Below are 22,500 nucleotides of genomic sequence, written 5' to 3'. Positions count from 1 at the left end.
GGTTGAACCCGAAGATTGTGGAGGATTTTATAACCACTGCTCCCTTACAGCCATCACTATTCGTCCAGCCACCTCCAGGTGTTAGCAATAGTCCGCTGCCAGAGATTTTCGAGCCGAACAGTACGACTGCCGTGCCCGATATGATCTCGCTGCTTGGATTTGGTCCCGGTTCAGGAATGTCTTTTGATCCTCCCGCACTGCCTGCCGAAAGCCTCCCAACCAGTACCACTGACCCAAACTCCACCACTATACCCCCGTTCCTGCCTCCTTCGGCGGCTTCTAATACGCCTTCAATAAACCTCTCGCACCCCGCGAAGACTTCATTGGATGAGACACAAGGATCCTCCCCCATATGGTGGCCGTTTTCAGATCGTCCGGGAGAGATGACGGAACATGTTGAGCTCGCTGGAAGGACTCCTGTTGCTGCATCTCCTGTTCCACCCCCCAATAAGTCTGGAAATGGGCAATTCCACGGAAATACCCCTCTGAACCACGCGTCCGCTTTTTTAATCGGCTCATATACCAAATCCATTGCGGAAGGTTTGTCTTCTGGTCAGTCGCCAGAAAATCAACAGATCGCTTCCAACTTCCTCTCGCTTCCCTCGCACGGTAATGCACAAAGTAAGAAACGATCTCGAGGGGTGTCACCTTCACCCACTTCAGCCCCTGATGAGAAGGTTCTAGTCCGTCGGAAAGACCCTTGGCAGCTATATGCCAAAGAAGAGGATTCGAGGATTGTGCGTTGGGGGAAGAAGGAGGCGGTTCAGGAAAAGCTGGCTGACAGGGCATTGGGGATCGAGCTTAGTCGGCACCTGGTCAAAACCTTTTTCCAAGCTGTGCACTTTTCATACCCAGTGAGTGATATCTTTATGGTCCCTGGGATAGTGAAGCTAACCTTACTAGGCTATCTTACCGGAATCATTCTACCTCGAATGGATGCGAGCAGGACAGAGGTCAGATCGAATGACACCGGCCCAAGAAGTACTGTGTTCAGCGATTGAAGCATGGGGAGCAAGATATTCAGATTCACCCGTTGTGCTTGGATTACCACCAGAAAAGGCTAAAACGGCCCCGAAAGGTGAGCATCCATATCGTTACCACAGAGCAGCCCGCTAACGACTGATTTGAAGTCATTCAAGCTAATGGTACTGTGAGTTCATGTCCTCGACGACGTTGGTTATACCAGTGATGGCTAATAATCATAATTTGTAGTTCGTCCCCGGTACACAAGCTCGAGCTCACTGGGGTAGAGCTCGGCTTGCTGCCTGCAAAGCTTTGCTCGAACGCACGAGAACGCTCATAGACAATAATGGCATCCTACGCAAACCCAGCATCACTGGTGTCCAAGCGCTGACGCTGTACATGCAACTCATGCTAATGACAGATGATACAGTAGACGCACCAACGCATTACATGGAGGGTGAGTTACCATGGGTCATTATGAAACGTACACTTCATTTGTTTCCAGGACACATGATACATAACACGATCACGCAGCAGATGCAAGTCCTTGGTCTCATGTGGGATTCGGATCAGCCTATTGTCACCGACAGCAATGAGTTACCAATGTCTCTAACTCAGCTCAAGATGAAACAAAGGCAAGTAACAGATGACTTTGGTGTCTACTGTGAACCTTGTAATTGATCAGCATATTAGGCGTCTATTCTGGGCTCATCTTGTTGGAGATGCTTTTTGGGCCGCTGCATCGGGTAATGAACCAAGGGTGTAAGCTTTTTGCTTGTTGGGCCATTCCTGTGATACAATTAATAACAATTGTAGTCCCAAAGCAAGCATGGATGCCGCCGGAAATTGGCTACTCAGCGTTACACATCTCTTACCAGAATCTTCTTTTAACGCGCTCTCTTTCTATCTTTCGTTTGTCCCTTTTGTATCATGCTCTTAGAATATGCTTTTTCTGACGCTCCCATGACGCTCCCATTTTCAGGTGTTACTATCACATTACCCTCATTGGAAGAGATATCGCGACTTCACTCTCGATACCTAGCAAAGTAAAGGGTGCTGTTGATGTTGTCGAATTTTGTGGTCATGTACAAAGGATTTGGAAGGACATCGTGAGTCAGAGATTATGAAGCTGCAATAGTATAACTAATGCTTTGCTCTCTAGAACGCTTTTGATAAAGATATGAACCCACAAGTTACCCGTCTCTTCACTAATTGCCCTCGTAATGATATTTTGGCTTTCTCTCCTCTCAACGTAAGTTTTTAGAAACAAAACATTTAAGCTCATAATGGTCTTCCATTACAGTATTTCTCCAATCTTCGTCTTTCCTCTCCGTTCCTTTTACTCCTCATTCATCAGCTTATCCGCGAGCAACTGGAGTTCCGTAAGACGCTTTCTTCCGCATACATTGCCGCCAGCCAAGATCGTCCGGATTACGACAGAGCTTCAAGTGACGAGTCAAGCGACGAGGTGCGCGGAGTCTGGACTGCGGCGCAAAGTCATGTACAGATATTGCAGGATATGAGCTCGCAGAGCGTAGATATGATGCTAAGGAGCTGTAGAGCACAAGTGGGAATGTTCAAGGTGTGTCATATTTCGCTTTTTGGGAGCCATTTTCTCACACATTCCTTAGGCTTTGATGCCTACCGGAACCATCCAAAGTAAGTTTTCAGAAGGGTGTGTACAGCTATTGAACACGAAATGACAAATTTTACAGCCGCGATGCTACTCCTACGTGAGCTCATTGCTACCGCACAATTCTTAGCGGAAGTCCCGACCAACGAACAAGGCTATCCAGATGATACTGTATGTGACTACGCATTTATACGATTAATTTTAGCAGTGCGGCTGATCATAAATTAGCCGGGAGGATATGACTGGACTTGGGAGAAAAAACAGGAGGAAATGAATTGCTGCATAGAAGCACTTTATCAAGTTGTGAGTGACCATGTATATGACTGACGTGTATAACTGACCCTCGTCTTCATCACAGGGATGGGGTGAGCGCTCATTGAACTGGACAATTCCAATACTAAAGGACTAACGTATACTTTTACATAGCTTGGGCAGATGTTGCAGACGTACTGGATAAGATCATGGTCACTATGGAACGCCTCACACCTACTCCCGCCCAGCTGACAGCCTACAAAGAGCGCGTAGCCTCTAGACCTCCTTCTCAAACTCCAAAGATGAATGAAGCGGCAAGGAGGAGAGAGCAAGAAAAGAAGGATGATGAAGCAGCGTTAAAAGCTGTCTTGTCGCATTGGCCTCCTGTGTGAGCTAGATTGTAGTAACTTTTACCAGGTCCTGTAGAAACTGACATAAAATCCAGATCTGTCCCGGAACTGATCGAGAATGCCATAGGAACTGGAGAGTTAGATCTCGAAAATGACCAATCGGTTATGCGACTCACCTTTTTCCACAACCGCTTGGTCGACGAGATGGACAGCCTCACGGGAAGTGGCCAGTCCCATCATAGCAGTCCTTCGACCTTTGCAAGTCCCGAGGAAGCCTCAGAATGTGGGTCAAGCGCCCAAGGCGGTTTTGGTCAAGACAGTACACAAAAGTTGAGGTCCTTCAACTCGTCATCGGTCAATCCTTCCACAGCAAAGGCTCTTAATGACCTTTTTCCCCATACCTGGGATCGAGAACTCCTCTCAGACTTCGATAGCAGTGGGCGAAGCCCTGGTGATGAGCAATTGTATTCTGTTCGCACTTGGTTCAATAACGGTAAACCCGAAGATGGGAAACGCAGTGGGCAATCCCCAAAGCTCACCAATGAAAATAATACAAAGGGGGTAGGGTATGGGAGTGTGGAACCAAGGACGTCCTTGACGGGCTTAATGACGCCTCTTGATCGCGCGGAAAATGAAGCGGATCTTATTGTTTCCGATATATCGATAGGAGGTCAAACTGAGAACTTATCCAAGGAGAGTTCTACCTCGAAGGATGCAGATGAAGCACAAGATGAGCTGCGGAAATTCTTCAATGAGTGGGGTAAGGACATGGGGCTAGAAATGAACAGCGGGTGGATGGATTATTAAGGGAAATAGAGATCACTAACTCTGGGTTCTTGCTGGAGAATAATTGCTTACTGCAGAAACCTAATAGACGCAGGTAATAAGTGTTGTATCATTATCTATAACAGGAGTGCATGAGATATATATATATACGCTATCTACCGACTCAAACATGAAAGTCCTATGCACATAATTTTGGTTCCAGCAGAAACTCATTATACGCAAAGTCATCACAAGTACTATATCCAGAGGGCAAAATCAGCCCCTTGAAGATATCTTAATCAAGCCTTATCATCATCCACTTCACTGATAGCCCCACTAGTGGAAGCATTCCGATTCAACTCAGCAGTCCTTTCGACATCTATTTCTCCATTTTCACTACACCCAAGGGCGTGATCGAGGGGCAGGAACTTGTAAAGAGGTCGAGCCGCCCATAAGGTGATGATAATCAGAATAGGAAGGTATTCGAAGACACCGAAAAAAACTTCGTGCGTAGCGGCATACTCGTAAGCACCTGGAAAAAACATGTTAGCTAGAAAGAACAAATGTAGACGTTGACCAAAAGCAAAATGAACTAACCTTGTGCACCCTCAGCAATCCTCATGATAAGCCGCAAGAAGAACAATCCAACAGTAATAAAAATCTGAATTAAAGCGGAATGGATCGAAGGATACTGGGTAAGATCTTTGCTGGCATTTGCAGCGGCGTTGAGGATACGGCTGGAGCGACGGTAGATGACGAAGATGAAGATGGACACAATAATAAGGGTAATAGCTTGAAGAACATTTCCAGCAAGGAAAATAAGAGTAGACAGCTACACAATGGAAATTGTCAATCAGGAAGGGGGTAGATGAAGACATCATGAGCTGATTACTTACGCCAAGACTGAACATTGACGAGTCACCGGTGTAATCAGCTCCTTGGGCAGAGGCGCAAAAGTATTGACCAGCAATTTGCATGAGATTCCACACAACATCAAGGATAATGAACACTATCGCTCGTCAGTATCTCGGCCTCACAGTGATTAATGGCAAAAATACGACTTACAAGTTAACATAGATCTAGGCCTCATAGGGGACATGTGTCTCCCTTCTGGAGTATATTTGATGACACGTTGAACTGATTTGTAAATGGAGGCAGTGATGAGGACAGTAGCGATTTGGATAAGGAAGATACCGATGAGGAAGGACATGCCCTGCGGAGTGATTAATCTATGTCAAGGAAGGAGCTTAGAGAGAGAGGTGACTTACTCCAAAAGGCTTTCGATGAGTGTAGAGCCTCGCTCCATGCCCAAGCGCTTCAATAACAGCAGAAAAGAAAAGAAGACCATGGCTATACCCAGAGATCATCAGTACCATATTTTATCAGAGAACAGTGATAAAAGATACGCACACACTTCTGGTGCCTCTGATTTTCACGAAATACCAAAACTGAGGACCAGCCACAGCGATGAAGGTAATCACACCAATGACGCCTAGTGCTAGAGAAGGAACGTAACCATAGTTCCAGAAGGCGGCATCACCAGGATAGGGAGGGTTGATGATAGGTCCAGTGTATCCCATGGTTGCTAGTAAAGGAGTTGAGTTGGCTGGGTGAATGATCAAGGGTTCGTGATAGGAAGAAGGCTCACCTTATATCTACCTGTACAGTAATACGAAAGGTATCGCTCAAAAATTACCGTGGTTGGAATACAGTCGCTATGGAAGCTCGCAGACCTTAAAGTCGTAATGTAAGGGAAAGTCGTTAGGAGAGCTGTCGTCAAGCAGCTCTAATGATCTTACACTAGACTGATGGAAGATCTTTGTGAAAAAAAAGGGGAAAGGTAGGCGACAAAGACTGTCTTATATCTCTTCTGGAGATCCCAACATCTAGGTAATTTCATCAGGGGGGGAGTCTGCATGGGAAACCCCCCACTCTTAACAAAATCTCCAGCGCACTGATCGACAGAACCCCTTGGCAAAGTCCCATGTCCCATCGCCCGTAGCCAACCGAGAAGCTTGTGTTGCTAAGATGAGTTCCGTCAGATGATCCCTAGATATACGTGTTATACGTGTCAGGTAATGTTTACACATTACTCACGAGACCAAAGGCGATCTACATCAGCAACGAAAGCAAGCCGAGAAACCGCGGAAGCAAGAAGGTAGGGGGGGTTTACTGTGTCTTGTTTGGGCGTATCAACCAAGGTAGGTAGAGGCGGCAATGGAGTAGCTCAGCGACACAGATTACCTTAGAAGTGCATTGAGCAGCCTCAAAATCCAACAGAAGATGCATATGGACTTGTTGATGCCGAAGTGGTGGCAGCGACACCATCATCTAAGGATATCACGGAGAGTCAGAGACCGAACAATCAGTCACAAGGGCATATCACCCCAAAAAACTCACCTAAGCCCTTTGCACGTCCACTCCGATAGTGAGCGATCAAGGCGAAGGTCTTTCCTATCCTCACCACCCATTGTAATCTCGCATTTTGCAGCAGTTGTGCTTCCGATGAGCATGGCAGTGTGCCCGATTGTGGAAGGGCCCCAGACTGTAAAGGAGGGCATAAGCACAATAGTTTCAATAAAGAGTAAAAAGCTGATAGATCAAATAGTCTGGAGCAGGGGTGGTCGAAGCTCAAGCCAGAGAAAATAGGCGAGGCTCCTGTACGTGGGAGAGTGATGGAAGAGATCAGCAGCGCCCTTCTGTCCGGGGGATGATGGATGGTGTCGTGCAGACTAGGTGGCATCTGGTGTATCAAGGCCGCTAGCTGCTACACAGGAGGTGAATGTTCCGTGATGGCCGAGATAGGAGAAGTGTACCTGATTGCTACCCCATGCAATCGTCGAATGAACAAAAGCGCAGAAACTAAGTAAAACGGACGATCAGATTTCAGCAGCGTCGTTCGTTGTTGCTTTTCCCTCGTGCCTGCGCCCGCATCGATCGATCACATCCACCTCCCATCATAAACTATATTCGTAGGGACAGCTGGTATATGCTTTGGCTAGGATGTTGCTAGAGGTAGTATGGACCCTGTGCACAAGTTGAGAAGACTCTCTTCGTTCAAAACACCACACTACCTCTCGAAGGGCGCAAGCCAAATACCAGATCATGGAGTCGATCTGCTTTTTAGCGCTGCTGGCTAACTAAACGTTTCACATCGTCGTATCTGTTAAGCCGCTTGAGTCAGTGGTGGAAGGAAGTAGGTGGTCCTTTCATCTGGCTCTTCGCCTAAAGCCCAATATATCATGCCCTCCCGCGAAATTTAATAGTCATGTACAGCGACAGCTGCCATCAATCATTAGCAACAGCGATATCAATGTACCTCCTCTCATTACCACCAGTGCCGATTAAAACTTGGAACCTTCTGAATTTGGATGTTCCGTATTGACGGTCGGGCAACATTGAAAAGTCAAGTATATACATGTTGACATGAATCTATCTAGGCGAAGGTTAATACAAAAAAGCATCCCTACGCGAGCCAACAGCACTGAACTACTCTCGCCCCTTGCAGCCCCTCATCCCTTCAGCACTCTCTCAACACCCCCTGAAAACCCTCTCTCGGAAACACACTATCGGTACAGCTTCGTTCCCCACTCACGTGATCACGGCTCAAACCTTTCGGGAGCGGGTGAAAACTACGGAGAAATAGGGGTCGGCGAGCTGCGGCAATGGTGGTCCCTAGAACTGGGCAACGGAGAACGAAGATCGAAGCACCAAAGAAAGTCGGAATTGGTCGGTTTGATGGCAGGACGAATGCCGTGGCCTATAGTCGACAGCCATATATACGTAAATTTGATGTGTTGTGACGTAGAAAAAGTTGGTTATTTTGTTTCTTCCTCAAGCCATAATACCCCTCTCAACATTCAACCACTCCATTCCTTTCTGCTCTTCCTCTCTGTCATCTGCCTTCTCCTCCTTCTGCCCTCCCTCAAGATCCTCAATTAACGCCTTCATCGCCTCATCCCAACTCTCGACCGCTGCCTGCATCTCCTCCCTTCCAAACATCCCTTCCACGCCGTGTCCAGAGGTTGATTGGATCGTCGAGGATGAGATATCCAGCCCTTGTGTCTCGCCAAGGCGATGATTAACCTCGCTACCTGCGCCATTCGCTTCTCGTCCTTCGCCAACGCCAACGCCAAAGAGTGCATCGAATAATTCCCCCTCGCCCGCTGCAGGGCCACATCAAGCCTCCCTTCGAAAAGAGGTGCTGGTGTAGTCGCCACTACTGCTGAGTGGCAAGCGACGGGGTTCGATACATTTTGGGAAGACGCCAGTTCCGGTTGGGAGGTCTGGGCATGGTGCGTAAGCTGAGAAGCCGAGGTGGTGGACACAGTGGAGTTACGGGCAGGGAGGCCAGGCGAAAGGGTAGAAGAAAGACCGGCGGGCAAAACGGATGTCGCCGAGAGCGTCGACGACCAATCAAGAGACGACTGCGAAGGTAATGATGCAAATTGGTTGACTGGGGTCCGTTGAGATGTAGAAGGGACAGGCGGGCTGAAATTGGCAATGGCCACAACCTGCTTAACGAGGTTCTCCAGCAACGTTACTCTTTGTCTCAGGCTTGCGTTCTCCGTCTTGATAGCCACTAGATCGTCATTCGAGGTCAACACTACCGCAGGCGATGCGAGTGTGAGAGGTGAAGGCTCGATTATTGGCTTGACGTCTACATCTACGCTCGACGGAGGAGGTGCGACGTTTGACAAGCTTACACCACTGCTAACGATTTCTGTTGGGATACCAAGGTCGTTGGCGAAGGACAATACGTCGTGCTCTGTGGAAGCTTCTCGGGTAAGAGGCTGTGCAGTGGGCTCGGGGGTAGCCGCAGCCGGAACCGGATCCGTCGACGTTGGTGGCTCTCCTTTCAGGGAGCGATTTTCGGCCTCCAACTCGACTACGCGCTTCTCTAGCCATGCAACATGGGCTTTGCGGGCGTTACGTGATCTTTGAGCTGATTCGCGGTTACGGATGGTCTACATTAGGAGAGTTAGAACGCGTCCCATTGATTGACAAAGGAATAATACTCACTCTAGCTTCTTTACGGGCCAGCTTTGCACGGGCTTCTTCATCCAGATCTTCATCACTTGCGGCTGCCTCGTCCTCATCCCTGGGTGATGAACTAGATTGACGAGGACGCTTGATAGGTTGCGATGATGAAGGAGAGGGGGCAGATCGCTTGGAAGTCGAAGGAATAGGGGAGAATGAGGAAGGAGAAGCGACAGCGGTAGCCATTGCGAGGATGGGAATAGGTGTGATGACGTGGCGGGTACTACTGTTACAACAAGAGAAAGAAAGGAAAATGGGGAATGAAAGCGTGTGCGTATAATAAAGAATGTGGAAGTCAAGTGGCAAACTCAGCATTGATGCGCTGGCACAGCAAAGACGTCCTTGTCGACGTGGAAGCCAGCGGAATCAAATGGAAGGGTTAGCGAAAGGCACCCACTGAGATCGGGACAGGTGAAGGGCGGTCACGCATCGATTTTTAGAAAAATCGGCGCTTTTCGAAAGCTTACTTAACAATCAATTTTACTGATTTTTAATTACATAAAATAGGCAAGGGAAAATACACCATCATAATTTTCATTCTGAGACCATCAGAGTACTAAATTCTCATCCACTCCTTCAGTCTCTAAACCCCAATAATTAAGATTGGTCCGGCTGTTGCGAAATATACTTTGTCTCCTCATCCACTTGAATGAACAAGTTATCAATGGTATACTCGGGCGTCCAGCCCATAACCTTCAACCTGTTCCCTTGGATGTTCGCCTTGCAAACGAAAAAGCCCGCCGGAGCCCTGGGTGTCAAGAAGATAGGGGAGCTCACCTCCCACCAATCTGAAACGTAACCATGCTCTTGTCCACTCCTAACACTTGTGCCATTTTGTCGATATCCATTTCGTTAGCATCAAGCAACTCTTCCGACAAACCAAGACCTTCAATAGACCCTCCGACAATCGATCCCATTCAAAAGACCCATTTTCCGCGAAGTAGATGATTTACATCAATGGACTCACTAGACCATAGGAGGAGCAACCAGGTGTACACTCATTCCCGCCTTTTTACCAGCCTCAAACATTTTTACCTATTCACGGTGGGCCTGGATATTAGCTTAAGCGTACTGGATGTTACCTACTTTTTCGGCAACAGTCACGGGTGGTTTAGACGCCTTCAATCTCTCGACGAGTTCCGGATTATCATCTGACAGGATTTTTGACGTGTAAAAGCCTCCGAAGGCTGAGAAGAGTTTGGCTCCGCTGATCTGTACGTTGTTGTGGTTTTTGGTTCAGAGAATGACAATAGTAGAGGTGTCGGGACCGTGAGCTCATCGAAATATATGACTTTCCCTCACCACACGAGGCCAAAGCTTCGATTGACGGGAGAGCGATGTCGGCGTTGAACGCACTAGTTAACTCGAATACTACATCAACTATACCCAATAGGAGTTAGGCAAGGGTTGAAAGGTCAATAGACCGGACAAAGATCACTCACTTTCATTTTCAGAAATAAATGACTTGATAGGCTCTTTATCACTCAAGTCCAGTCGCACTGGGGTGAATAATCCAGAAGGAAATTCCTTAACTGCCACCTCATGTTGATCCTGTCTGACAGTGACGAAAACTTGCAATTCTGGGATAACCAAACCGCCAAGCTGAGCTAAAATCTCTCCTCCACTATTATTGCCGGCATCAGGCAGGTAATCAGAGAATGAATGACAAGCGCACAGAGACTATTGGGGAACGAATGTGCCTACATATAACCGGATCCGCCTGTAACAAGTAGATGAATCATAATGATGTTCAAGGACTGAGTGAAGAAGAGACAACTTAATAGATGAATTTAGTATGTAGTCGGATTCATTGGAAGTCTCTGATTGACTCTTTTATTATTTTCTGCATCCTTACATAGCGGGAATGATCCGTCATCTCCTGGTATCGTCATCGGTGCCAATTAAACGGCGTCCTCATTTGAAAAGTCAAAGTGGATATGACTGATTATTTCCCCGTCGGCTATTTTCAACATGAACAGGGCGCGTGACAAGAAGGAAGAAGTAAATCATTTAATAAGAAGGATAATATCACGTCAGTGACCACCGAGGTGAAGCATGCCGATTATTGTCTTCTATACAATCAACGGAAGCAAGGCTCTTACTGCTCATTATTTCAAAATGTAGCATACGGAACCATGCAAGCAGTATTTCAGATGACACCATTGATAACGCAAGGAACCCTAGATAAATTTGATGTTCGTTTTGATGATAATTAGTTGGGAAATATGATGGTAACTTCGTCCCCTTCAGTGTCAAGGTCGATGCTAATTGCGCTGTCAGCACGTGTACGAAAGATAAGGTGTATATACTTACTCTGAAAGATCATCAACGATCAAATGCGCACCTAACCCCTCCAAAGCTGCCCTTTTGTGACTGGTGCAAACAGCAACTACTCGTGCGCCACTCGCAACTCCGGCTTTCACTCCTGAAGGGGCATCCTCAAAGACGATACATTCTGTTGGCTTTAATCCAAGGGCCGCAGCACCCATGATGTATGGCTCAGGGTGGGGCTTGCCTTGTGAAACCTCATCTGCGGTGATAAGATGAGAAGTCCTGGGGAGAGAAAGAGTGGTGATGGCATTGGTGGCATATGCGTTGGTCGCTGAAATAAATGATAGATCAATTTTTGTTGGAACTGGCGAAAATGGATAAACAAACGTACCAGAAGTAACAATAGCCCACCTTGCAGCATCTTTAGAGGCAGTATCGAGAGCTAGTAAGAGTTTCTTAACCCCGGGGAGTAAAGTAATTCCGCCCTTCCCAGTCGAAGCAAGCCGTTGGGCCTCTTTGAGGACGTCGGTCTCAAATTTCTCAGTGGCTGTCTGTTACGTGAAAGTATCCCATCAGCAGTTTCAATGGCGGTCAGACCCCGTGCCACTGATAGGATACGTACCTCAAGCTCCACAGGATCAGTGATGTTGAGCCAGTGACGCAGCAGCTCTCTGGTCCTGATACCGTGAGAACCTGTCAGGGAACGGATCAGCTCGTCAAGTGGATCACAACAACCGCTCAGCCATCAGTGGCTCAGGGTAGGCGTTCGCACGTACTCTCGAACACCTCTGTAAGGTCAACAGGGTACACTTCGGCCCATTTATGCCATACAGACTCGCATATCGTTGTCGAGCCTCCCGATGCAAGGTCAGATATCTGGAAAGCCCAAAAGACATTACACGTAGACCGCTCACTGATCAAAGTGCCGTCGAGATCGAAGAGGATACCTCGTGCCTTGATGGTAGTTGGGGACATCCTATGTATTAGAGACGAGCAAGGGATAGGAGACGGGGGGTCCAGTTCGTTACTTTAATTTCTTGTGTTCAAAAAGGGTATCTCGGGGAGCTGGTTGGGTTTAAAAGGCTTGCTTGTCATGTCAATCCTCGTAAAACTCGTTTGATCTCCTCCGTCCACAAATTTCATTCGGACCTAGGAGACCTCCTTTCGGCTCTGTTCTTAAAGGAAGGGGTGTCCTGGAAACTACAAAGTACATCATTCCTTGTTTAATACGGTTTCAAAGCTTGTCGCTCGCCCAGGAACCGCAATTCGTCTTCTGCAAGCTCCTCGTCCTCGGGCAACACAATCGCACCTTCATTTTCTTCCACTTCTTCCGTCGTCCAGAACAGCTCAAATGGTATTCGCAGCCGAAGACCACGCTCAACCATGAGCTCCGCCCATCCTTTCAGCTCATGTGTCGAGAAGTGCGATCTGAGGGGGAGGGAAAATGGCAAAAGATAGAGTGCTGCAAATAACCAATCAGCGATCGTGCACATACTTTTGACGTTGGATGGCATATTGATGGGGTTGATGATGGACCGGGTTGTCGACTATGATGACGATTTTGTACAAGTGCAGGAACGACAGCAACCTACCTTTACATCCACCCAACATAGACACTGCACGGTAGCAGAGCTGCTTGGCCGTCTGATGCCGCCCCATAAGCGCTTCAAACTCGATGTAGAGCATCCACAGCGCGGCAGAGTATCTTCCACTGTGAGATTAGCACGAAAAATTTAATGATGAAAAATCACCCATCAGCGGCGCTTGGACAATAACGAACGCTAGCTTTCGTGGACATAAACTTACCTCGTCGAGTTGATTCCTTTATCCAGCGCCATCCTTACCCTTTCAGCACCTCCGCCACCGTCATCCCAGAATGTCCTATGTGCTGAAACAGCCTCAGCCCACACTGCCCACAGATGACCCACGATGCCCTTCATCGGCCCTCCATCTTTATGTTCACTGGTGATCTCGGCAATCAGCCGTTGTACTCTGCCGTAGACCCTGCCTCCTAGCTCGCCATACATGTACAGAGACAGGAAGGAGGTGTTATTCGGGAATGAGGACAGGGCGTATTCTAATATGTCTCGGGTAAGAGCCGGTGGTGTGGGATGCCTGGTGGTGTGATGATAGAGGATCTTGGTCAGCAACTGAAGAGATTCTTCAGATCCAGCGCTCGAAGATGGATAGGTTTGGGATGAGTGCAGGAGGAGGTCACGGGCAGAGTCAATACCGTCTAAGAGGTAGTTGAAAAGGGCGATGAGGAGAAGATGACTGGGTGATAACGGTGTTAAATCTGAATGGTAGTACTTGATGCAAGTTAGCATTATGTCGTATGGGGAGACCGGCCTGCTCACTTGTCTTGACTTGAGTACGTTAATAGGTGAAGGTGCTGTTGGGGTATATGTCGGGTTAATGTGTTCCACTGCAAGAGTAAAGTGAATCAAGCGAGAGCTACCGTGCGGGTTACCGCTACTCACCTAATCTCTCACTGCCAATCCCAGCGGCCATGATCAACACTTCCAGGCACCTCTCGCGCTCGTCGGCTTCAAACTCGACTTCCGCCCATCCAGCCCAAAGGTCCATCTCATCTTCCGAGCGCGGTTTGTCTCCTCGTTCTTGACGAGCAGCTTGAAGTGCCGTGGCATATACCGTACGAGAGGCCGAGATGTTGCCACGCTGACGCTCTATACGTGCATAGCCGTCCCACAGTAATAGATTTGATCGTTCTGAAGCGAGGATTGCTTTAGCGGCTTTGACAGCACTACATCGATTATTAGTGTTTATTGTCACTGGCAATAATATATGACTTATGGCTCACCCTTTAGGAGAAATGGCGGCCTCTAGCGCGAATGACGCCAGTGTGAAGGATGGATCTGGCACTAAGGGCCTCAGTAGTTCAAATACGCTCCTAACCAGCTCGACGTCGATCGCTTGCAAATCCAAAGCTCCCACGTCCCTGTACCAGATTCCCTTCCTTCCAAACATCGTCTCTCGATTTTGAGCCCAGCACTTGACCGGACATCCAAAAGGGTCATCCATTCCCCTCATCCTCTCTGGTTCCATAGGCTCTCCACCAACAGTCTGCCACGCAATCTTCTTGGTACCTTGTTTGGGTGGCCAAAAGGCTTGCCTTGCGGACCGATTCTCGACCAGCGCCCAGCATAAGTGGGGGTCGGCATTTGCAGGCGAAGCACTAGGGACCTCTGGCGGGGTAAAAGGAAGACCGAGAAATGTGAGGAATGCGTAAATCAATTGAAGACGTACTTCCGGCGTGAAGATGGGAAAAAGGAAAGGCGATATATCAGAAAAGACAATGACATGGAAAGGATCATCTTCAATAGCAGGGTCCAAATCTCGTACTCGACCAGGGAGAGCGTAAGCTTTCTCAGCAGAAATTTCAGCTTCGAACCAACGCTCAAAGGGGTCGAAAGAAGTGTGAGCGAAAGAAGGCGCAGGACGAGAAGGAGGGGGAGCAGTACCGGCTGGTGTATGCCGCCAGCCTACAGAGCCAGGTTCTCCGATACGAGGGGCTTCGGTGTCCCAGAAAGTCTCAAACTCGCCGATGAGGGCTTGGTACCATGCTGTGAGCTGGTCTGCTGGAGGGCTGTATCGCAGATGATCGGGTCTGAAGAAAGTTCTGAAGAAAGACGTTAACACAAATCATATATCTTTTAAAGTGTTTGAAATTTACATTTCCATGAGAGCTTGGAAAGCGGACAATGCACGTTCACCGTGGCCTGCGGCCAGGTTAGCTTTATTTACGTGTTTAATCAGAGGTATTACATACCTGATTGCTTCAAGAAAAGACATGCTCGTAGGAATAAGTACACCAGATTCTCTTCCCGTGCTTGCAAATTGCCACCTACGTTTTATCAGCTAAAGTGTCTTCTGAGACGAAGTCGCTTACCATTCCCAGTTTTGTTCTTCAACCTGTCGATGCACTCCAGGTAAACATCCACAACCTCGTCAATACTCTCCCCCTTACCCTTTTCTCCGTCTCCTCGCCCAAACCCTTGACCCTCTCGCCATTCAATATAACCAAGCCACATTTCCATCATACCCTCTTCAAGCCCTCGTATCTTTCCACTTTGCTCGCCCAACCCCCTCAAGACATTCTTCCATCTCGATGTGACCTTATCAGCTGACCAGACAGTCTCTGCTGCTCGGAGGTATGCAAGATGTAATCGCTCGGAATAAGCGTTCTCTGGTGTTGCTTTAAGGGCTCGAGAGAGAATTGAAAGGGTGATTTCAGCTTGGGCTTTGGTTGTGGGCAACTTCGCGGGGTCGGCGATGCCTGTTGCTCTCTCTGCGTTTGGAGAGAGTTTCAGATGTAGTCTCGAGTATTCTATCCACCGTTCCACATCTGAAGGGTAATCTCGCAAATGTTGCTCCATCCAGGACGTGCGTTTCCGAACTTCTTGCTCCATGGTTGTGAAATCGCCAATGATAGAGTGCAGAACAGAAAGCTGATCACCTTTGTCTTCCTCGGCAGAGCGTGTGATACTGCGATATTTGGGAACGTCAGATTCCTCTTGCCGGCTACGAACCTCAAAGGCAAGAAAGTTGGCATGAGAGTCTATTTCACCGTGCGGAGACGGTCGGAGGAGAATACGCTCAAGATGACCGATTGCAGACTTGGTTTGCTTGTTGTACCGTGGAACCTATGTCTCATTAGATAAAGCCGAATTGACAATAAGGTATCAACTCACGTATGGTCGTCCTTTTGGCGCAACTTCGATACCTTTTTCAGTCCGATCTCTGGAGTAAGCTATTCGAAGACCGTCATTGTAACCAATGATACGGTTCCCTGCAATTCTCATCAACCTACATGGCAGTGCTAAATGGCAAAAACACTTACCTCCGTCACGGTGATACTTGGGAGCTGAGAAGGATGAGCTGCCTCCGTAGCGCAAGATATCCCTGTCTCCCGCAATATCCACAAAAAACGTGCTGGAAGAATTCTGCATGGAGTTGTCAGTCATGCCTTGGTATGATTTGAACATGGGGACTCACTGGATCGTCGAAATCTTCATATCGCTTCTTCTTGCTTGTCTTTCCCAGTGTCTCATACCAAGGCACCCCATCTTCTTCCTTAACCCACCCATCTTCCTTCCAAGTTGGCTTTTCAGCAGCCACTGTAGGTTGCGAAATCCTTACGTCGCCACGAATGAGTGCTTCAGCCTGTTTCCGTTCACGCTCTCGTCGCTCCTCCTTGTATCTCCTTTCTGCTGAGTGATCCCTTTCATCCTTACGTTTCTTTTTCTCACCATACCGGCGTCCTTCATCTTCCTCTCTATTTCTTCTTCGCCCCTTACGATCTCCTTCGTGCTTTCTCTCCCCGCTTTGTCGTGCTTCGCGGTCTTTCTCACCCTGCCTTTCATCTCGAACCCTCACTTCATCTTTCTCCTTCCTCTTGCGGCTATCTCTGTCTCTTTCCTTATCGCCCGTCCTTTCTCTACCCATCTTTTGCCTTCGTTGATCGTCATCGTCACGTACCTGTCCTTTTGACCGAGATCGAGATCGTCGTTTTCTAGCCTGAGGTTCCAGTTCCGGAAACGAAGAGAAGCTCGGTGCAGGGTTTTGCGACGGACCTGCCTCCACTTTTCCCAGTTTCTCAACTGGGAGGTCTGGGAACGATGAGAAAGAGGGCGGTGAAGCCATCTCACTTGTGAATAGATGTATACAATGACAAGCGACCTCATATATAGTTTATCGCTGGCTTCATAGGGGAGCGAGCCTCCACTTCAGACGGAATCAAATGTTGCGGCCACCATTCTTTTACCTGCTCCGTCAGTGACCGTGGAACAACGGACACTATCAGTCATCAGTCTTACTTCTTTCACTACACTTGAAATCAATCCCAAAATCTTGACAACTAATGTCAAGTAGCGACATGTCCATAACTCCCGTCTCCCCCTCTCGGCCTGTCGAAAACGGCCTGCAACACCCGGTCCAGTCTATCGAACTCAGCTTTTCATCAGGGCCAGGAGGTGCTTGGGACGACAGGGAATTGATCAATGCCGCCAACTCGGCTATGAAGGAGTTTCACGTATGTCTATTTCAACGAGTAATCAACTGTGAGATAAGCTGACGATACCCATAGGTACATCATCCAGGACCTGGTAGCTGGCTCGACAAGGCGACAGCGGCTATGGCTTTAGGGCGGCCATTGCCTGGAGCCAACGATTATGGATCCGCGTAAGTTACTCGGCAGATCTTTTGAGGATGTAATTTCTGAAACATATATCAGATGGTACACCGCCTCTGCTCCGGCAGTGCCTGTCGAGGAGACTTCTTCAACTGCTCCCCCCAAAAAGAAACGCAAAACCGCCAAGAAGCCCAACGCTGTCAACCCTTATGATCCCATCAATGCGACCTATGCTTCAACCGATAATGGAGCTGGTCCATCAGCCCCTTCTTTGATAAATCGAAATGGTCGAGCAAGCCCGATTTATCAGCCGCCGTCCCCAGGTGGGCTAAATGCTGCTGAACAAGCGCAGGTTGAGGCAGACGAACAAGCGGTCGAGGATGCGGAATGGGGAGATGTTGAGGAGAATTGGGATGAGGAAGACGAAGAAGAAGAGGACTGGGAGGTGGAGGATTATACGTACCCTAGACAAGCAGGACCGGTCCAACCCCAACCCGCTCTTGCCGCCCCAGCGTATGGCGTCTATCCAGCAGCTGGCATTTCAAGAGACGAAGCGCTTGGGCATGCTATGACGGCACAGTACTGGGCAGGGTATTGGATGGGCATTGCACAAACAAAAGAAACCGAAGGGGAGCAGAAGAGCAGACGGAAAGTGCCAAGGCCAGATCAGGCTGCGGTTGGGGAGGAACAGGAGAAACAACCTTCAAATGTGATCGTTACAAAGCATCAGTATAGTTTCAATATGCTTAATGGGTTAAAGCGTTAGTGTGACATGCATGTCTGAATGCTTTGAAAGTTAAGAGAAAGCTATCCAAGCACTCGACCGAGACTGTTTTTAACCAGGCCGCCAACCATCTGGCCACCAAGACCACCAAGATCGAAGCCAAAAACGTTTCCGCTGACAACTCGGTTGGCCCATCGTTTCTGTGCGTCGCGATCGGCGTATCTGAGAGGAGTGAGAAAAATAGTATAGGGACCGCGAAAGGCACATACGTGAATCCCAACAGATTGGACAAGTTGAACACAAGAGCTAGTACCACTATTGGCAAGAATCTTGGCCACGTCAGATTTCGCTCTAGAAGAAAGCTGAAACACGATTGACTCACGAAACATTGAACTTGAGAAGGGATACAATTAAGAGTGCTAACCATCCCAAAGGATACACATAGAGGGCAATCTACAACGGTATCGTCAGTTTGATCGTTGTTTCCCGCACAAACCGCTACACTCACCCAGAACATCCTAACGGCCAGTAATCAGTAACCGATCAATTAGTACGGCAGGAGTACTCACTTGGCATCAATAGGATTAGCCGGTCGAGATGGCTATTGCATTTCAGTCAGCTCATATTTCATACTATGTCAGCCTTCGTGAGAGTACTTACATCCCTCGACTCAAACACCCAAGAACTCTCACCTTCCTCATCTACTTCGTTCCAATATCTCAACCCGACCAAAGTTCTCCCAGCGACATTCTTTCATGAAACAGGCAGTCAGAGGCAGTCCCCACGTGGAGCATTCGTATACTCACTCGTGTATTCCAAAAATCGAGAGAAAGGAGTATCACGACAACCACGATCTATGCTACTCATCAGCTTCAACATTCTCCTATTCCAGATGCTGCATAACTACTGACACTCAGCACGTAGTTATCTGTAACTATGTCAGACTGTCAGTTTACGCCATTCTCCGATATGTATATCCACTCACATAATCCGCATAGAACATAAACCGCGATAGCTGCACTCCTGAACAAATACAGGAATGCCAAAGCCATAGGATGGCTTGATTGCTTCAAGATACCCCTCTTTATCCCTCATTAGCTTTATCCATCACCTTGCATACCAGGGGACCTACGATACCACCCTCCTCCACATTCCCGATACCAGATGCTTGTGTTCCCGGGACAAGAACCACCGGTGTTTGGGCGGGTCGAGGTGAGGATGATGTGCCGATATTACCCCGAGGAACGGACTGGGCCTCTTCATCGGGCTCAATGGTCCCCGAGAGGAGTGGTGCATTGGCTGACATATTTGTAACTTCTCTAGAGAGAGCTGAGATGATAGGTAATGTTGAAGGAATGTAATTGATCCAAGTCAATTGATGCAACGGTTGTGGTCGTCGTTCGGGGTGACGCGCGAAGCGCCGCTGTTGACGCGCCCGTGGTCAGTTTAGTAGTAAAAAGTCGAGGCTATAATGGGATGGATGCATTCTGCGTGAGCAATAGGAAAGTGAACAGGTTGATATATATGCATCCCATGCAATCATTTAAAGAGCACCTTGATATCAATGACATGCATGTCAGTTACAGAAATTTACAACAGTCGCCAAAAATGGCTCCGGCCCCAATGGCGGCGCTTCAGATCTATTACAACCCTTTCAAAGCCCTGATGCCACTAGCAATCTCCTTGCATTTGCTGCGCAAAAGGTCAGCAAAACTGGGATGCTACTGAAGGCCTTTCTCAAGTGAAAATAACATGACATACGATCGTAACTTCTCGGTCTGTTTCTTTCTCTCCTCCAGTTCCTTCTCCATGAGCAGCACCAGCGTAGCTTCACTTTGGGCACTTCTCAATTGGTTAGAGGCCACCATCATATTTGCGCTTAAGTTGGTCAAGTGTTGAATGTACTATCGTTTTTGTTGAGCAGACCTTTCAGGGGCAGAAATGAGGAATATGCACGTACTTGGTCACCCTCACTAGCCCAGCCAGCAGCTGCAAGCTCATTAGGACTTCTTGCAGTCATAGTAAGTGTATCCAATAGCAGCAGCAGGGTATGCAAGAAGGAGTGTAATAAAGGAGGAAGAGATTCTTGGGGCTCGGCTGCAGGGTCTATGAAAGGCGGTAGACCAATTGACTGAGCCGTAGGAATGACTGGCTCAGTCTTCAAGGTTGATATCAGGACTGTATAATTATCACATAATACAAAGTTACTTATACTCACAGTGTACATGGTGCCAAAGCACATCCATCTGCCGTCCTCATTGATCCAGTCTGCTCTAGGCTTCCCAAGTTTTCCTTCCAGCTCGAGCTTTTCATTTTGTTCTTCCTCTGTCAAGTCTTCTATCCTACTATCCACACTCATGTCCTTGTCATCTGAATTCTTCTCTTTTTCCTTGCTTTTGCCCTTCGGGTCGTTAGCAAACAGAGATTTCCCCGTTAATGCTTCATATCGCTCAACTGCCTCGTCCGTGAAAGCTTGGAAATATGGCGGAGGTGGAGGGAAAAGAGTATTGGTTATGGGTAGGGCAGCTTCTTGAGGGAGGCTGCTCATTTTTTTGTGTTATTATTCGGCGAATATATCTATCCTGCTCAAGGAGGATCGATTCAATGATTATTTGTTATTCCCAGCATTGTTACTCCGTCAGCTCGTTCTTCGCCGTCAACAGAGCAGCAAGAAGCAATAGTATATCGGTCAGCATTGCAGTGCGTCATCACTTTTATCTTCTCTTTCCTTTGGGCGAATATCCATGTTTGGCCACTCCGACTAACCCTGTATCATAGATGCAATGCAAAGAACGAACCTATGATACAGATTTAGGTAAATTCAATGCATTCCATAGTGGACGTCGGACAATCTTGGTTAGTCCGTCAGCCTTTTAAGGGCATTGTCATAACTCATTCAGGCGATAGTCCACATATTATCTGTCCTGGCAGGAGTGGCTATCTATCAACAAAGTAAGGAAACCACTCCATGGTGTAGTCGAACGATGCTCCACACCATCCCGCCATCGACCTATAGTCCAAAGAGATCACATTGCAAATATGAAAGAGTAAAAGTACAGGATTACAGAGATTCACCGCCATTGCCTTATCTAAAATAAATTTACACTAAGAGAACAGAGTTGATGCAACCGTCGTTCTCTGGGTTGTTTGTGATCTGAGCATACTCTATAGAACAACGTTAGGCAGTGAAACTCTAGAAATAAAGAAAAGCACGCACTGGACCAGACGACCTTACCACCGGTGGTAACCATACCCAATTCACTAACATTGACTTCAAGAATAGTACCCTTGGTAAGAACACCTGCAGGAACCTTAATCAGTTATAACCTTCAGATATAATACTTTGAAGACCTACCAAGAGAGGTGTAAAGCGGTGATTGGGGGTTCTTCTTGACACCAAGAATAGGTAATTGGAAGGTGGTCTTGAGCTCGGGATGAGTAACATTCGCCTTGGTCATACGCTAAAACATCATTAGTGCTTATCCACGATATGATCTTGGGGATGACATACCAAACCCATAGGTCGGATGAATCGCTATTGTCCTGTTAGCGTCATGGTAAATCGACTGATGCGAAACTCACCTCAAGCTTAACAGGCTTTCGAGTGAAACCTTCACCAACAAATGTGGCCTTGTTGACCATACGTTTCCAACTCTTAGACTTGCTCTTTCCGGTCTTGATGACCTTGAACATCTCTTCTTCAGCGATACCCCTGACCTTGGGAAGTGGCACAGAGTATTTGGCGGCTCGGTCCTTTCTTCGGTCCTTGACGGCTGATGAAAGGGCTTTGGCATCCTACCGTCTAGTCAGCCTCTCTCTCATTACGATTTACAAAAGCATCCCACTTTTTGGCTGTCACGATCCAAAAGATAGGCTGGCAAAGCACCCTCCTTGACAGCACCGTCATCCTTTTGCTTAACATTCCTCTCATCGTGCGCCTTAAGTGTTTTCTTCATCTGAACCTTCTCAGCATGTCGTCGAGCGTGGTGAAGCTTAGCCTTGTGACCGAAGATTTTCTGGGCATCGGCAGAGGCCTTGTGGGCTTCACGGGCAGTACGCTTTCGCCTGCATTAATGTTAGTGATGGGTCAAAAGCCATACAGAATGTCCTTATGGCAATAACGTACTTTTTCTCCTCGTAATCCAATCGTCGACCGTGTCGTTTACGGTGCTCTTCCATATATTCATTCTATTATAATCATCAGCATGGATAGGCAGGGAAGTGATTGAATAAAGAGGTATACGGACCTGCGGCTGTGGGCAAAAAAAAAGAAATTTGTCAGCATCGGCTTTCCATCAATCCATATTCACTCACCATGGTATCGACTTGTACTGTTCGAATACACGATATA

General features: G+C 47.8%; 12 protein-coding genes; 2 read left to right on the top strand and 10 right to left on the bottom strand.

Annotated features, from left to right (window-relative positions):
* CNAG_06136 (hypothetical protein) overlaps positions 1-4,188 on the top strand; it is a 4,833-nt gene extending 645 nt beyond the window's left edge. The window contains exons 2-17 of the mRNA XM_012197627.1: positions 1-854; positions 904-1,078; positions 1,131-1,150; positions 1,213-1,420; positions 1,469-1,598; positions 1,657-1,725; positions 1,780-1,875; positions 1,946-2,072; positions 2,126-2,215; positions 2,267-2,545; positions 2,595-2,622; positions 2,679-2,767; positions 2,825-2,899; positions 2,955-2,961; positions 3,023-3,236; positions 3,294-4,188. The exon at positions 1-854 is cut by the window's left edge and continues 414 nt beyond it. Coding sequence (XP_012053017.1) covers positions 1-854; positions 904-1,078; positions 1,131-1,150; positions 1,213-1,420; positions 1,469-1,598; positions 1,657-1,725; positions 1,780-1,875; positions 1,946-2,072; positions 2,126-2,215; positions 2,267-2,545; positions 2,595-2,622; positions 2,679-2,767; positions 2,825-2,899; positions 2,955-2,961; positions 3,023-3,236; positions 3,294-4,005 — 3,173 coding nt within the window. The 3' untranslated portion in view covers positions 4,006-4,188.
* A 73-nt stretch (positions 4,189-4,261) lies between these two features.
* On the bottom strand, positions 4,262-5,613 carry CNAG_06135 (hypothetical protein). The gene is made up of 7 exons (XM_012197767.1): positions 5,612-5,613; positions 5,374-5,548; positions 5,232-5,313; positions 5,029-5,176; positions 4,860-4,972; positions 4,561-4,795; positions 4,262-4,495 (listed from the first exon to the last, which is right to left on the bottom strand). Exons 2-7 carry the CDS (start codon positions 5,541-5,543, stop codon positions 4,263-4,265), a joined length of 981 nt encoding a protein of 326 aa, XP_012053157.1. The 5' UTR covers positions 5,544-5,548; positions 5,612-5,613; the 3' UTR covers position 4,262.
* A 372-nt stretch (positions 5,614-5,985) lies between these two features.
* CNAG_07905 (hypothetical protein) lies at positions 5,986-6,853 on the bottom strand. The gene is made up of 3 exons (XM_012197626.1): positions 6,364-6,853; positions 6,061-6,294; position 5,986 (listed from the first exon to the last, which is right to left on the bottom strand). Exons 1-2 carry the CDS (start codon positions 6,704-6,706, stop codon positions 6,230-6,232), a joined length of 408 nt encoding a protein of 135 aa, XP_012053016.1. The 5' UTR covers positions 6,707-6,853; the 3' UTR covers position 5,986; positions 6,061-6,229.
* A 506-nt stretch (positions 6,854-7,359) lies between these two features.
* On the bottom strand, positions 7,360-9,291 carry CNAG_06134 (hypothetical protein). XM_012197766.1 has 2 exons: positions 8,986-9,291; positions 7,360-8,930 (listed from the first exon to the last, which is right to left on the bottom strand). Exons 1-2 carry the CDS (start codon positions 9,187-9,189, stop codon positions 7,911-7,913), a joined length of 1,224 nt encoding a protein of 407 aa, XP_012053156.1. The 5' UTR covers positions 9,190-9,291; the 3' UTR covers positions 7,360-7,910.
* A 303-nt stretch (positions 9,292-9,594) lies between these two features.
* CNAG_06133 (hypothetical protein) lies at positions 9,595-10,032 on the bottom strand (the record flags this gene model as incomplete). Its single annotated transcript, XM_012197765.1, has 2 exons — positions 9,595-9,826; positions 9,971-10,032. 2 exons carry the CDS (start codon positions 10,030-10,032, stop codon positions 9,601-9,603), a joined length of 288 nt encoding a protein of 95 aa, XP_012053155.1. The 3' UTR covers positions 9,595-9,600.
* Positions 10,033-10,052: 20 nt separating this feature from the next.
* CNAG_08017 (hypothetical protein) lies at positions 10,053-10,807 on the bottom strand. The gene is made up of 4 exons (XM_012197872.1): positions 10,708-10,807; positions 10,446-10,627; positions 10,090-10,383; position 10,053 (listed from the first exon to the last, which is right to left on the bottom strand). Exons 1-3 carry the CDS (start codon positions 10,743-10,745, stop codon positions 10,151-10,153), a joined length of 453 nt encoding a protein of 150 aa, XP_012053262.1. The 5' UTR covers positions 10,746-10,807; the 3' UTR covers position 10,053; positions 10,090-10,150.
* A 300-nt stretch (positions 10,808-11,107) lies between these two features.
* On the bottom strand, positions 11,108-12,249 carry CNAG_06132 (glycerol-1-phosphatase; the record flags this gene model as incomplete). XM_012197625.1 has 6 exons in its annotated part: positions 11,108-11,267; positions 11,317-11,605; positions 11,666-11,825; positions 11,897-11,967; positions 12,051-12,128; positions 12,189-12,249. 6 exons carry the CDS (start codon positions 12,247-12,249, stop codon positions 11,216-11,218), a joined length of 711 nt encoding a protein of 236 aa, XP_012053015.1. The 3' UTR covers positions 11,108-11,215.
* A 121-nt stretch (positions 12,250-12,370) lies between these two features.
* On the bottom strand, positions 12,371-16,964 carry CNAG_06131 (hypothetical protein; the record flags this gene model as incomplete). Its single annotated transcript, XM_012197624.1, has 13 exons — positions 16,291-16,964; positions 16,136-16,238; positions 15,987-16,084; positions 15,185-15,938; positions 15,065-15,139; positions 14,969-15,014; positions 14,096-14,914; positions 13,755-14,038; positions 13,632-13,699; positions 13,081-13,583; positions 12,867-12,985; positions 12,584-12,736; positions 12,371-12,474 (listed from the first exon to the last, which is right to left on the bottom strand). Exons 1-13 carry the CDS (start codon positions 16,936-16,938, stop codon positions 12,371-12,373), a joined length of 3,774 nt encoding a protein of 1,257 aa, XP_012053014.1. The 5' UTR covers positions 16,939-16,964.
* A 10-nt stretch (positions 16,965-16,974) lies between these two features.
* On the top strand, positions 16,975-18,221 carry CNAG_06130 (hypothetical protein). XM_012197623.1 has 3 exons: positions 16,975-17,326; positions 17,381-17,475; positions 17,528-18,221. The coding sequence occupies exons 1-3, from the start codon at positions 17,156-17,158 to the stop codon at positions 18,189-18,191; spliced, it is 930 nt and encodes a 309-aa protein (XP_012053013.1). The 5' UTR covers positions 16,975-17,155; the 3' UTR covers positions 18,192-18,221.
* Positions 18,176-19,520, bottom strand: CNAG_06129 (cytoplasmic protein). XM_012197622.1 has 10 exons: positions 19,282-19,520; positions 19,135-19,231; positions 19,061-19,083; positions 18,956-19,003; positions 18,810-18,899; positions 18,719-18,750; positions 18,658-18,667; positions 18,532-18,602; positions 18,419-18,478; positions 18,176-18,371 (listed from the first exon to the last, which is right to left on the bottom strand). Exons 1-10 carry the CDS (start codon positions 19,453-19,455, stop codon positions 18,233-18,235), a joined length of 744 nt encoding a protein of 247 aa, XP_012053012.1. The 5' UTR covers positions 19,456-19,520; the 3' UTR covers positions 18,176-18,232.
* A 151-nt stretch (positions 19,521-19,671) lies between these two features.
* Positions 19,672-20,808, bottom strand: CNAG_06128 (hypothetical protein). XM_012197764.1 has 4 exons: positions 20,368-20,808; positions 20,110-20,307; positions 19,911-20,053; positions 19,672-19,841 (listed from the first exon to the last, which is right to left on the bottom strand). The coding sequence occupies exons 1-4, from the start codon at positions 20,695-20,697 to the stop codon at positions 19,793-19,795; spliced, it is 720 nt and encodes a 239-aa protein (XP_012053154.1). The 5' UTR covers positions 20,698-20,808; the 3' UTR covers positions 19,672-19,792.
* Positions 20,809-20,958: 150 nt separating this feature from the next.
* Positions 20,959-22,500, bottom strand: part of CNAG_06127 (ribosome biogenesis protein NSA2) — a 1,606-nt gene continuing 64 nt past the window's right edge. The window contains exons 1-9 of the mRNA XM_012197763.1: positions 22,464-22,500; positions 22,397-22,402; positions 22,276-22,337; positions 21,995-22,214; positions 21,732-21,944; positions 21,661-21,684; positions 21,505-21,610; positions 21,367-21,450; positions 20,959-21,314 (exon numbers count right to left, since the gene is read on the bottom strand). The exon at positions 22,464-22,500 is cut by the window's right edge and continues 64 nt beyond it. Of these exons, the coding sequence (XP_012053153.1) occupies positions 21,250-21,314; positions 21,367-21,450; positions 21,505-21,610; positions 21,661-21,684; positions 21,732-21,944; positions 21,995-22,214; positions 22,276-22,337; positions 22,397-22,402; positions 22,464-22,466 (783 nt within the window). The 5' untranslated portion in view covers positions 22,467-22,500 and the 3' untranslated portion in view covers positions 20,959-21,249.

This window comes from Cryptococcus neoformans, chromosome 12, assembly GCF_000149245.1.
Source record: "Cryptococcus neoformans var. grubii H99 chromosome 12, complete sequence".
Lineage (NCBI taxonomy): Eukaryota > Fungi > Basidiomycota > Tremellomycetes > Tremellales > Cryptococcaceae > Cryptococcus > Cryptococcus neoformans.
This window is presented reverse-complemented; position numbering and strand designations above follow the sequence as displayed.

Excerpts from the sequence above, each read along its gene's own strand:
- CNAG_06128 (XM_012197764.1), bottom strand. The coding sequence starts at position 20,697 with ATGAGCAGCCTCCCTCAAGAAGCTGCCCTACCCATAACCAATACTCTT. Across the intron at positions 20,054-20,109 it reads GGGCTAGTGAGGGTGACCAA|TACATTCAACACTTGACCAA; the intron begins GTACGTGCATAT and ends CAAAAACGATAG. Across the intron at positions 19,842-19,910 it reads CAGACCGAGAAGTTACGATC|CAAATGCAAGGAGATTGCTA; the intron begins GTATGTCATGTT and ends CCTTTTGCGCAG.
- CNAG_07905 (XM_012197626.1), bottom strand. The coding sequence starts at position 6,706 with ATGCCACCTAGTCTGCACGACACCATCCATCATCCCCCGGACAGAAGG. Across the intron at positions 6,295-6,363 it reads TGGACGTGCAAAGGGCTTAG|ATGATGGTGTCGCTGCCACC; the intron begins GTGAGTTTTTTG and ends TGATATCCTTAG.
- CNAG_06130 (XM_012197623.1), top strand. The coding sequence starts at position 17,156 with ATGTCAAGTAGCGACATGTCCATAACTCCCGTCTCCCCCTCTCGGCCT. Across the intron at positions 17,327-17,380 it reads CGGCTATGAAGGAGTTTCAC|GTACATCATCCAGGACCTGG; the intron begins GTATGTCTATTT and ends CGATACCCATAG. Across the intron at positions 17,476-17,527 it reads GCCAACGATTATGGATCCGC|ATGGTACACCGCCTCTGCTC; the intron begins GTAAGTTACTCG and ends AACATATATCAG.
- CNAG_06135 (XM_012197767.1), bottom strand. The coding sequence starts at position 5,543 with ATGGGATACACTGGACCTATCATCAACCCTCCCTATCCTGGTGATGCC. Across the intron at positions 5,314-5,373 it reads ATCAGAGGCACCAGAAGTGT|CCATGGTCTTCTTTTCTTTT; the intron begins GTGCGTATCTTT and ends CTCTGGGTATAG. Across the intron at positions 4,496-4,560 it reads GATTGCTGAGGGTGCACAAG|GTGCTTACGAGTATGCCGCT; the intron begins GTTAGTTCATTT and ends TGTTTTTTCCAG.
- CNAG_08017 (XM_012197872.1), bottom strand. The coding sequence starts at position 10,745 with ATGATTCATCTACTTGTTACAGGCGGATCCGGTTATAT. Across the intron at positions 10,628-10,707 it reads ACAGGCGGATCCGGTTATAT|TGGAGGAGAGATTTTAGCTC; the intron begins GTAGGCACATTC and ends CGGCAATAATAG. Across the intron at positions 10,384-10,445 it reads ATTTATTTCTGAAAATGAAA|TTGATGTAGTATTCGAGTTA; the intron begins GTGAGTGATCTT and ends TATTGGGTATAG.
- CNAG_06129 (XM_012197622.1), bottom strand. The coding sequence starts at position 19,455 with ATGTCAGCCAATGCACCACTCCTCTCGGGGACCATTGAGCCCGATGAA. Across the intron at positions 19,084-19,134 it reads TTATGTTCTATGCGGATTAT|TTACAGATAACTACGTGCTG; the intron begins GTGAGTGGATAT and ends AGTCTGACATAG. Across the intron at positions 18,751-18,809 it reads GGGTGTTTGAGTCGAGGGAT|CCATCTCGACCGGCTAATCC; the intron begins GTAAGTACTCTC and ends GAAATGCAATAG.
- CNAG_06134 (XM_012197766.1), bottom strand. The coding sequence starts at position 9,189 with ATGGCTACCGCTGTCGCTTCTCCTTCCTCATTCTCCCCTATTCCTTCG. Across the intron at positions 8,931-8,985 it reads TGGCCCGTAAAGAAGCTAGA|ACCATCCGTAACCGCGAATC; the intron begins GTGAGTATTATT and ends CTCCTAATGTAG.